The following is a 12,470-nucleotide window of genomic DNA, read 5'->3' as shown; positions in this document are numbered from 1 at the left end:
ATTATATGTGTTAGCAATTAACGAACGTTTGTTTTATTCTTCTTTTTATTCTTCTACATGTGATATATATCGTAGGCAACTAGGCATGTTTTTGAAAAGAGAAATTGTGAGATTCATGTAGTTAGTTGTCACTATTTTGTTTGAAAGTTGCTTGGACGAAGTACTTACGACACCTAAAAATTTAAAGAGAGAGAACAATTTATCAAGAGTTAGAACGAAATATATGCGATCTTAAATTTTCTTTTCTTTTTTACCTTAAGGAGGTTATGGAGGTTGTTTCTCTTTTTTATCGTTTTATTATGAGTTTTAGCTTTTAAAGAGGATGATTATGTTCGTTTTTTCCCAACAGATATGGATGACATTGACTAATCAGACTAGAGCTAACGAAGAACATGTCATTTTTTTTTTTTTATGGCTAAACAATTGTCAAATGGGCTTGCTATACCAAAATACGCACAAGCTCCTACGTTCTCCAATGATCAACTAAGTTTACAGAACAATGGTATAAGACATAAATGATCAATTGTTTCTTTTTGTTGGGTGCAAATTTAGGATTTATTTATCCATAGCATTGAGTTAGGAGAACGAGAAAAACAAGTCATTAGTGAGATACAGAAAATGTAATATTTAGTATTTACCTGATAATGAAATTTGATCCAAGTAATTGCATAGATGAAAAAAAAAACATGATGGCCAAAGAAATATATATATATATATATATATATAATAGCCAACGAAATATAACTGATTATGTGATTAAACAACTAAAGAAATATCATAGTAATAATTATTTTTAATTAATTGCCCACTCTGTCAGCCCAGTAGTTGTTACGATGTTCGTGTGCTGGTTTTTATGATCTTATGAAAGCCACAAACTAAACTTTATTATTGTTGTTGCTGCTGCTGCTGTTGTTGTTTGTTTGTTGCTGATCGTAACAAGCAAACCAACTTTATAATTAGCAGCAATGATTCTGAAATTATTTATCTTCCAAGAGAGAGAAAATGTTGAGAGATAAAATCCTTCCAACTTTTAATTTTTTACTTGTGGAAGGAGCAAAACATGGTGTAACAAGCACTCAAGGATTCGTGCGTCAATAGGGGTAGATTTATGGTTGTGTTTTACTTAATCAAGCCAAGAAAATTTGTATGAAATAAGCTAAAAATAGTAAATGATTGGTCATTTCCATCTATTTCCATCTAAGAAAATAGTAATCTTGATCTTTTACCATCTTTTAATATGGTTCTGACTTGAGGAGACCTTAATATTTGTTTAAATATTAACAGTTGATATTGTGCATAAGTACTGTATAAGCACTAAAACGCATAAAATCCTCATGGGGTATTATTATTATTTTTTTTTATTCCTTCATCGAGTGAGAAACAACTAATATTAGTTGTCTCACATGTAACAAGCAAACCAACTTTATAATTAGCAACCATGTTCTTGTTCTTGTTCTTTTTCTTGTTCTTATTCTTGTTCTTATTCTTATTCTTATTCTTGTTCTTGTGCTGATCGTAACAAGCAAACCAACTTTATAATTAGCTACCATGATTCTGAAATTATATATCTTTAGCCAAGAGAGAGAATGTTGAGAGATAAGATTCTTCCAACTTTTAATTTGTAACTTGTGGAAGTAGCAAAACATGGTGTACAAGCTGTTTGCGGTAAAAAAAAATGGCTCACAAATGGGCCTTAAAAAAAATGAGAAGAGAAAATAAAACTTTGTGCTTGTTCAATTTTAAGCTGGTCCAAAAAATAATAATAATAATGAAAAAAAGAGAAAAAAAAAAGAGGGATTAAGAAAATGCACGTTTTAAAATGTGAAGAGATAGTGTAGTGTGTGTAAAACGCGGAGCAGTGATAAAAAAAGATGATGGTGCAGAACGTGAATAGTGATAAAAACTGCTGTGGAATTCTTTTATATAAAGGAAGAAACAGGAGGAAAAGTTTTTCTGCAAAAAAAAATAAACTCTTGGTGCGTGTGTGCAGAAGAGACATGAGAACGCAAGAAAAAAAAACAAACAGAAAAAAAACTTGGTGCGCGTGTGCAAAGAAAAGTGAAAGAATATATATATATATATATATATATACACACACATAAAAAGGTGCAGACGTGCGTGGGGAGGCGTGAGAAGGGAAAAAAAAAAAAAAAAAGAGACTGTGCCGTGTGTGGGAGAACGTGAGAAGAGAAAGAAAAAAAAAAACAAAAGGTGCAAGTGTGTGCAGAAAAGTGCATAGAAGTGAAAAAAATATATACATATTTTGATCTTTTAATCTTTTTTTGCACTAATAATTTTAGTTTTTTGTATTATTAAACAGATACAATACATTTAAATTAAATCTTATATATATTTTAAAGTGTGAAATTGTGATTTACTTCTTAACATTCTTCACGAAGATAAATCTTATATACGACTTATGGCGTGAGATTTCTAATACCCTTAATAAATTCTTAATGCATTCATGGTGTGTGTTTTCTTATTCTTATCACAATCTCATGATTATCATTGAGACTTGAATTTCTTTTTAGAGATATATATAAGTTAAATGTGATTTTAAAAAATCAAGGATTAAAAGTTTCTCAAAAACTTTGTTATGATTGTTTTGAGTATAATTCGAGTGAAAAATTTATACGAATTACACTTTAAAGATCGGCATATAAGAAATTATGTGCATATGATCTATACAAAAATATTCATATGAATCGCACTATATTCGTTAAGAAACAATCAAAGAAGAAAAATTAATATATATATATATATATATATATATCCAAGAGTTCATGTGTGCTGACGCTTGCAGGAAGAAAGCATTTGTAGGAAGAAGTCTACGTGCCATGCGTTTGCAGGAAGAAAGCGTTTGTGGCTTAGATATATAAAAAAAAAAAAAAAAAAAAAAAAAAAAAAAGGAGGAAACGTGTAGAAAGGATGAGGATGAGGGAAATCTAAGTTTCCTTTGAAATCAAATGTTAGCACAAAAAAAGAAGGGATATACATCATATAATCAGATTAATTGATTTAGATATAATGAAATTCAAAATTAAAAAAAAATAAGAGATAAAGGATAAATTTCAAAAAAAATTAAAATATTAAATACTTAAAAATTTAAAGTGCACAAATTGAGCTCCTTTACGGTCTCTTAGTTCAAAAAGATGAGCCTATTATCTCATAAAACCATATGGTGATTAAATATAATTTTTAAATCCCAAATTCAAATAAAAAAAAATCTCAACCCAAAATTCAAAAAGGATTATTTTAATTTCTCATAAGGTCATATACTGAGAAATTATCCAAATACAACTTTCAAATCCAAATTATAAAATTTCAAATCAAATTTTGAAACACCTTTTAATTCCTCACAAGGTCATATACCGGAGAATTTTCTAAATACAACTTTCAAATCCAAATTCTAAAGTAAAATTTCAAATCAAATTTTAAAAACATCTTTGAACTCCTCCTATGGTCATATATTGGGGAATTCTTCAAAATTCAAAATCAAAATCAAGAACTACGATTGACTTGATTTCCTATGAGATACGTAGGCAACCTAAAATTTAGGTGCAGTTTCAAGATCGAATTCAATTGATTTAGATATAATGAAATTCAAAATTAAAAAAAAATAAGAGATAAAGGATAAATTTCAAAAAAAATTAAAATATTAAATACTTAAAAATTTAAAGTGCACAAATTGAGCTCCTTTATAGTCTCTTAGTTCAAAAAGATGAGCTCATTGTCTCATAAAACCATATGGTGATTAAATACAATTTTCAAATCCTAAATTCAAATAAAAAAAAATCTCAACCCAAAATTCAAAAAGGATTATTTTAATTTCTCATAAGGTCATATACTGGGGAATTATCCAAATATAACTTTCAAATCCAAATTATAAAATTTCAAATCAAATTTTGAAACACCTTTTAATTCCTCACAAGGTCATATACCGGAGAATTTTCTAAATACAACTTTCAAATCCAAATTCTAAAGTAAAATTCCAAATCAAATTTTAAAAACATCTTTGAACTCCTCCTATGGTCATATATCGGGGAATTCTTCAAAATTCAAAATCAAAATCAAGAACTACGATTGACTTGATTTCCTATGAGATACGTAGGCAACTTAAAATTTAGGTGCAGTTTCAAGTTCGAATTCAATCCTAAAAATCCTCATAATAGACAAAATCAAAACAAAATTAAATCAAATTTCAAAGTGCGTCAATTCCTCATAAGGTCATACACCGAGGAATTATCTAAAATTTTTAAATCCGAAATTCGAACTACAAGTGGCTTGATCCCTTAACGGGGGATGTAGGCAACTTGATAAAATTCACTGAGTTTAGCCGCAATTTTAAATCAACCCAAATTTCTCAAATTCACAATAAAATAGAATTTACTGTTTTAACTGGAATCAAAAGGTCTTCTCTTGTACCAAGGGATTGTAATTGAGAGGTTATTCTTATAATCTTGAATAGGTCGAACTAAAAATAATAAACTCCTATACTACTTAAATCCTATGATAGGTGAAATTATGTTGTGCGTGAAATATTATTTCAACATTAATAAATATTTTCACTCAACACAAACACTCAAGGATTCGCGCGTCGATAGGCGTAGATTTGTGGTTGTATTTTACTTAATCAAGCTGAGAAAAGTTGTATGAAATAAGCTAAAAATAGTAAATGATGGGTCATTTCTGTCTATTTCCATTTAAGAAAGTAATATTTTTGATCTTTTACTATCTTTTAATTTAGTTCTGATCAGACGAAACCTCAATATTTACTTAAATATTGACAGTTGATATTGTGCATAACTACTGTTTAAGTACTAGGGGGCCAGTGTAAGACGCAGAAAATCCTCATGGGGCATTATTATTTTTTTTTTATTCCTTCATCGAGTCAGAAACAACTAATATTAGTTGTCTCACATGTAATAAATATACTAAAGTGAAGGCATGGAACACTGTTCATCACGATTAAAGTCTCTTTCATTTCGCTGATTTGAGTTTAGAATTTGAGTTTTGCTACGGTAAAAAACTCTCACAAACAATCACATTTAACTTTTTTACTATAGTAAAAATCTCTTACATAAAATCACATCTCAATTCAAATTAAAAACTCAAATCAGAAAAACTAAACTTTAACTTTTTTACTACAGTAAAAATCTCTCACATAAAATCACATCTCAATTCAAATTAAAAACTCAAATCAGAGGGCCTAAATGTACGTACAATTTCCAAAATTCTGTATCCCTCCACTTTGAATCGGTTTGCTCCTTCTGTGGTGTGATTGTACGATTTCGCCTTTAGCTTTTTACTCCTTCATTTGTTTTTGGTTGGGCCATTTTGGTCATATCGGTTCATTATGTGGTGTGATTGCACGATTTTACCCTCAGCTTTTTACTCCTCAATTTGTTCTTAGTTGGGCCGTTTTGATCATTTCGGTGCAATGAAGTTTCTAGGATTTATTCCTTCCACGATGCCTTCATTGTTTCGCCTCCTTCATTATATTTAGGCAGAAATTCTACCTCATCTTCTTCCTAAGCATAGCAATCAACAAATTTCTTCCTTCGTCTTCATCTTCATCTTCTTCATCTAAGATCAGAATCAACGGCGAGTTGTTTTTCTTTTTAAACAAACTTCACTTTAGTAGTTGCTTTTTCTTCGTCGTTCCAACCTCCACTCCACAACAGAATTCAAAATAAGCTGCTAAGTGGAGGAAAGAGATGGACATCAATCCACAACAGAATTCAGAATCTGCTACGGATTATGAAAGAGCAAAATCGTTGAAGGCCTTTGATGACGCAAAAGCCGGTGTTAAAGGACTTGTTGATGCCGGCATTTCAACTATACCTCCTTTCTTTGTCATGCCACCAGAAGACCTATCATCGTCCCAGAGGCCAGGGGATTTGGGATTTCCCCGGTTCAAGGTTCCGACAATAGACCTCAAACACACTCATGGAGATTTTCTATGGCGAAAGCAAATCGTAGAGGAAATCAGATGTGCTTGTGAGACATGGGGATTCTTCCAGGTTGTGAACCATGGGATTCCACAAGACATAATGGACCAAATGCTCGAAGGCGTTCGAAGATTCAACGAGCAGTCAAATGAAGCGAAGATGGAGATCTACTCACGCGATAAGATGAAAAAAGTGCGGTTCAATAGCAACTTTGATCTGTACAAGGCCAAAGCTGCAAATTGGAGGGACACTTTGTTGTGTGCCATGGCTCCCAATCCACCACAGCCTGAAGAATATCCAGCAGCCTGCAGGTAAACCCATCCCCTTGAAAAGCATTATGTGTACAGTTAGATTACTAGAGAGATCAAAGATCTTGTTGGAGTTGGTCCTTAGGTTCTTGGTATAAAAGCATTTATATTGGCATTAGTGTATTTACACATGTTTCATTCGCTCTTGTTACCTAACTGCAGAGACATAATGAAGCAGTACTCTGAACACGTTGAGAAGTTGGGAGAAATTCTGTATCAGTTGATATCACAAGCACTTGAACTTGATCCCAATCACCTAGAAGATATGGGGTGTGCGAAAGGGCATGTCTTTTTCTGTCACTACTATCCGGCATGTCCTGAACCCGATCGGACCTTGGGACATGCTAAACATACAGATCCGTCTTTTCTCACTATACTTTTACAAGATCACATTGGTGGCCTTCAAGTTCTGCACCAAAATCGCTGGGTTGATGTCCCTCCAGTGAGAGGTGCTCTTGTGATTAACATTGGAGACCTCTTACAAGTAAAAGAGCAACATCCTATATTCTACAATCTACATCTATTGATTAACATGTTTAAGACTGTTTTCGGAATTTTCATGCCGGTTTTATCCATCTTGATCTAATTTGAATCAGCGCTTTTTTTTTTTTTTTTTTTGCAGCTCATCTCTAATGACAAATTCAAAAGCATTGAGCACAGAGTGCTGGCTAAATCCGCCGGTCCAAGAATATCTGCTGCGTGCTTTTTCACGACACATTTTCAAGAATCTGACAAGCTTTACGGTCCTATCAAAGAGTTGCTGAAAGATGATAATCCACCTTTGTACAAGGAGACCTACGTCAAGGACTACATCGACTCTTTCCATTCAGCAGGACTTGGCGGAATTTCTGCCCTTGCTCAGTTGAGGTTGTGATAGCAGAAGAAACGTAAAAGCAAACAGTCGTAGAAACGTGGCCTAAGAATCTTTTGATATATCAACACGAAATAAGGGATTCGAATAATAATCCGACAAGGCTTGCTTCTGTACAAATCACCATGAAAAAGAAATAAAACTCATGTAGTGAATAAATAAATGCAACAGAAAACGTGTCTTGTAAACACTTGGCCAGGACTGATCGGGATTCATAAATTAAAATCAAGCGAGTGTTTATTCTCTATTTTATTGGAAGAGAAATAACATTACATGTGTTCCAAGTTTAATAAATTGTTACAGGCCAAAAATTCTCATACATAGCTTAAAATTGGAAGTATAACATCTAATCAATAGCCAGCTATGACTGCAAAACAAATACGGACCTAATCTAAATGAGCATCGACCTTCCAACATGCTTTAAAATTCTACAAAATCTTCCATTGCCAACAAGTTGATCGTGATTTCTTTCACTCCCAATCCTCATCACTCAACTGATCATCTACCGCATCCTTCGGCGGCCTGACCACCAAAACCACCGTCCCCAAGCTCTCCTCCACGCCAGTTTCCTTCAAAGCCGATCCCCTCTCAACCTTCAAATCGCCGCCATCACCGCCCACCAAGTAAAAGCCGTTATCCACACTCACTTCCTTCCTGTCCCTATCCGCCACCACCAATATCGCCTCCTCCTTGTACCACCTATTAGTCCTCCACGGCAACACCCTCGCATCACTAAACGAAACCACCACTCCGCCTTTCCCCAACCCCGCCACGGGTTCCCACGCTGGCAGCACCACCCACCTGGCCCACCCCTTCTCCGCCACCACCACCCCGAACTCCCCCTCGGTCCAGCATTCCCTCGGCGCCTCCTCCAACCCCTTGTCCCTCTCCCCCGCCTTACAAACCGGCAGAACCGCCACCGTGCTCGCCTCCGCCACCTCCCCAATCTTCAACCTCACCACCGGAACCCTAACTTCCTCCCCAATTTCCCCTTCACCCGTGATTTCACCCTCACCCTCTGCATTCAACTCCTCCAAGACTCTACCTTTCGCTCTCTCAGTCACGGCAGCACTCAAAGCCTGTTCCAAAGCAGCCGTTCTCTGCTCCGAAGGTTTCTTATGTTCTCTACTCTGTCTAAAATACATAAACGCGAGACAATCACCTGGTTGAGTATAATCGAAGCTTTCCCATCCCTTATCGCCTCTGCGACGGGGGAAATCCCTCACGGAGCGGGCGAGATCCTGGACTCCTCGGGCGTCGAGGCCATTGGCGGCGATGTAGGAGGCGGCGGCCGATCGCTGCTGGGCGTTAAGGAGGCGGATTTCGTAGAGGAGCTCGGCGCCGCCGAGGTCGAAGGCGGAGACGACGGCGGGGTCAGTGTTGGACTGGATGAGGGAGTCGCGGACCTGGGCCGCGACGACGAGGTGGTTCTGCTCGATGCCGGAGATGCCGGTGGCTTCCTCGAGGGAGGGAGGGGTGAAGCCTTCCTGGATGAGGGAGGGGATGAGTGGGGCGTACTCGAACCAGAGGCCGAGGCGGTCGGCGAGGACTTCGAGGCGGGATTTGACGTCGAGTGACCGGAACTGGTTGGGGAGAGGAGACGGCGGTGGCCGGAAGGGCTGGTAGAGCTGCTGCTGAGAAGGCGGCGGAAATGGGTTGGAGAAGGTGGCGGAGATGGGTTTGAGAGAGGGCTTGGAGAGGAGGAGGAAGCTGGGGTGGAATGAAGAGAATGGCTTCAGAGTGTTTGAGGTTAGAGAGAGCATTTTTTTGTGCCAAAAATGGAAGCTTTCTGGTTCGAAGAAGAAGAAGTTTAGTGATGAAATGAAGGTTGTTTTGCGCCTTATCTGATTGCGGACTTTTTTTTTTTTTTTTGGGGGATTGATGTAATAATGGCTGTTTTGATAAAACGGTTAGATATCCAACTGTAAGAATGATAAGCGGGCCAGAATTCAGTTAAGAAAGGCTGGATTGAACGGGCCTGATTTCAGGAGACCACATGAGTGCTACATCCCTGACTGGGCCAGGCCCATGCGAGGAACCCCTTGAAAAGAGAAAATTAGGAAACGTGCAATCTAACTCAACTCTTAAGGCTTTTTAATTTGTGCATCTTACAAAAATGATGAAATAATTACACAAGATCACTATTAAACTCCATTGTTTAGAACATGTAATTAATTTAACAGTGTTGTTGATTTGTCCATGTTATGGTTGTTGAGATAATATCATTTCGGATGTACCTTTTTATGAATTTGTAACTCGTGTTAAAAGGTTATTAACAGAGGATAAAAATGTCATTACAGATCAAGTTACAGACTTCTATGTAAATATCACAACTTGTGGACATTCTTTTTTCATCCCTGCATAATAGACATATATGTAATTAACTCATTATAAAATAGAGAAAATGAGCTCAGAAATTTTACATATTTATAATATGGTGTAGAGGATTTTTTTTTTTTTTAAAAGAAGGGAATAAATTTTTGTGCTCTAATCGAAAGGACATTCCTCTATATGTCTCAACCTTGACCTTAGCGTAGCCTGAAGCTAGCTTAAACACCGTAGCCACACCACGCCCTAGAACTTTGATGAGCTTACCGTGTGAAAAAACACAGCAACACCCTCTAGCATTACCTTCTACTTCTACAATGCCAGGGTAAGTGTAAGGGTGTGTAAGTGGACGTTTGATTTATAGATTTAGAATTATTTTCGTTTTACGTGTATTTTTTGTGAGAAAAACACGCTGTAGAGAATCATGAATCATGATTCAGAATCAAAGACAAATACAAGAAACAAACATCTCCACGTGTGTTTAACTTTTAAGAAATTTAGTTTAGAAAAAAATATTATGATGGGTAAAAATTTAAGAACTTTGACATAAGTTGTATGTACATATTATATATAATAATATTACTTTCCAAAAAGAGTTGGCATGAAACCCCTGTCCCAAAAAGTCTAATACAGCTCCAAAACTCTATAGACCTTTAATTAGTAGAATATTAAGAGAGGAGTTATTGGGTTTAGCTGAATCCAGCCCAAAGCGTTAGACCTAGAGCCCATCAATTATATCAGGGATGGGCTCGGACTGCCCAATGGTAATTGATTTTTGGTCATTTCGAAATTTTCAAATGAAACTAAGGACGCGTTTAGAACTCGTTCTAAAATAATTTTACTTTTTATATGAAAATAAAAATAAAAATATTTTTAATCTCAAATAGAAATTATTTTTGAAAATGTGTTTGGTAGTTTTATCAAGAGATTATTTTCAGTATAAAAAAATCTATTAATATCTCTATATCTAAGGCTGATCCTCGATGAGTTGGTGTTTGATGGAGAACGGGAAATCCTGAAACGCACGTTGATCTATAATTGGGTCAAGCATTTCCTTGGCTTACTAATGATCACTTCGATTGAATCGTATTATCGATGGCGAATATTTTCGTATTTTGAACGAGGTTAATCTCTATAACCGACTTGGGGAGAGACAAGAGACAAATAGGTTGTTCTTTTGCATTTTTGAGTTATGGTAACTTGAATGATCTAAAATTGACTTTAAGTTATAACTTGAGTTGAAGTTGTAATTTGAGTTTGTGTTTGAATGTGCATATTTGAGTTATGATTTGAATTGAGAATCTTTTTGAGTTTGTGTTTGGGTGGGTCAAAATTTAAATTTGTAGTTAGATAGTATTTTAACAAAAACTCAATGGTGATGAAAAATTTTAATAAGATATATGAGTGGGGTTTTATTTGTCTTTTCGTTGTGAATTCATAGAAAAAAAACATCTCAATCAGAATTAAAACGAAAAAGTTATGGCATTTTTAAGAATAGAAAAAATACTGTTCATTAACTTGAGTTCGAGTTTATGAACACGAGTTGAAGGGGAAATTAAAACTCGAGTTTAGCCCCAAACTCGAGCTCAAACTCAAATTTTATAAAAGAATACAAACTTAAATAAAATTGTAACTCGAATTTAAACTTTTTTTGAGTTTTATTGCGGAAAAAAAAAAAAAAAAAAAAAAGAAGCCTCCACGCCCCTTTTTTTTTTTTTGCTCAAAATTTTTTTTTTTTTTTTTGGGTTGAATACATGTTCAAAATCTTAATGCGTGTACTATTCTGTTCCTTGTTTTATAGGTGCTAATTTGACCCTTTCTTGTTCAATGGTATAAATATGGATTATGTATTTCACCGCATAATGCATACCCTTTAGTTAGAAATGCACTAAATTCTGTGCTGTTGACGATCATCTTATAAATTTTCACTCCGCTGCTATTCACAGTTTTACACCAGACTTGACCAAAATTTATTAACTTGTTCTTTGCACCCAAACTCAAACAAAATTTAAACTCAAGTTGTAACTTTATTCAAGTTCATGTTCTTTTGTAAAACGTAAGTTTTAACTTGAGCTTAGAGTTAAAATATGAGTTCAAGTTCCCCCTTCAACTCAAGTTCCTAAATTTAAACTAAACGTCATGAACAATATTTTTTCTATTATTAAAAGTGGAATAATTTTTTCATTTTAATTCTGATTGAGATGATTTTTATTTTCTATGCGTTCACAACGAAGAAACGAATAAAACCGCACCCATATATCATATTAAAATTTTCCATCACTATTGAGTTTTTATTAAAATACTATCAAAATATAAATTTAAGTTTTGACCCACCCAAACACAAACTCTAATAGATTCGCAATTCAAATCATAACTCAAAATGTGCACATCCAAACACAAACTCAAATTAGAGTTTCAACTCAACCCATACTCAAATACACCTTAACTCAAATTAAGATCTGAACTTAAATTAGTGCTGGAACTTTAGACGGGCCGCCCGTGACCGCCCGAAAAGCCCGAGGATTTGCCCGAGCCCGAACCCGACCCGCCTGAGATTTTGGGGCCGCCCGCCCGAGCCCGAATTTCACCTTGAACGGGCCGCGGGCTTGTATTCAGCGGCCCGAGCCCGCCCGAATTGCCTGAATTTTTTAAACTTTTTTTTTAATATTAAGTTATTTATATATATATTAGTATTACAATTTATATATATATATATATTAAATTTGAAATGAACACACGAACTATATAAAAAAATTATTTCTTTATTAATTTTTAAATTTGTAATTCATGATTGCCTCATTAAAAACCTTACCAAGAAAAACCCAATTGGGATAAAAACTTGGCAAGGAAAAAAGAGTGCAATCATTTTGTGACGAATTACAAATTGTACAAACTTACATTGTTTATTAAATTACAAATACAATGTAAAAAGTAAATACATATTTACAAATTACAAATTTACAATTTAATTTGAAGCTGAGGGATCGTCTTCAAAATTAAATGTTAATCGAT

At 35.0% G+C, this 12,470-nt stretch overlaps 2 protein-coding genes across 2 annotated transcripts; one reads left to right on the top strand and one right to left on the bottom strand.

Moving 5' to 3' along the window:
- Positions 1–5,551: 5,551 nt before the first annotated feature.
- LOC21407267 (1-aminocyclopropane-1-carboxylate oxidase homolog 1) lies at positions 5,552–7,243 on the top strand. The gene is made up of 3 exons (XM_010103945.2): positions 5,552–6,262; positions 6,422–6,743; positions 6,882–7,243. Exons 1-3 carry the CDS (start codon positions 5,718–5,720, stop codon positions 7,131–7,133), a joined length of 1,119 nt encoding a protein of 372 aa, XP_010102247.1. The 5' UTR covers positions 5,552–5,717; the 3' UTR covers positions 7,134–7,243.
- An 89-nt stretch (positions 7,244–7,332) lies between these two features.
- LOC21407266 (rubisco accumulation factor 1.1, chloroplastic) lies at positions 7,333–9,002 on the bottom strand. Its single transcript, XM_010103944.2, has one exon. The coding sequence runs from the start codon at positions 8,891–8,893 to the stop codon at positions 7,601–7,603; it is 1,293 nt and encodes a 430-aa protein (XP_010102246.1). The 5' UTR covers positions 8,894–9,002; the 3' UTR covers positions 7,333–7,600.
- Between the last annotated feature and the right edge of the window lie 3,468 nt (positions 9,003–12,470).

Source organism: Morus notabilis, unplaced genomic scaffold (assembly GCF_000414095.1).
Source record: "Morus notabilis unplaced genomic scaffold, ASM41409v2 Scaffold205, whole genome shotgun sequence".
Lineage (NCBI taxonomy): Eukaryota > Viridiplantae > Streptophyta > Magnoliopsida > Rosales > Moraceae > Morus > Morus notabilis.
This window is presented reverse-complemented; position numbering and strand designations above follow the sequence as displayed.

Coding starts and splice junctions, on each gene's coding strand:
- LOC21407266 (XM_010103944.2), bottom strand. CDS start 8,893: ATGCTCTCTCTAACCTCAAACACTCTGAAGCCATTCTCTTCATTCCAC.
- LOC21407267 (XM_010103945.2), top strand. CDS start 5,718: ATGGACATCAATCCACAACAGAATTCAGAATCTGCTACGGATTATGAA. Junction 6,263..6,421: donor GAATATCCAGCAGCCTGCAG/GTAAACCCATCC, acceptor ACCTAACTGCAG/AGACATAATGAAGCAGTACT. Junction 6,744..6,881: donor ACATTGGAGACCTCTTACAA/GTAAAAGAGCAA, acceptor TTTTTTTTGCAG/CTCATCTCTAATGACAAATT.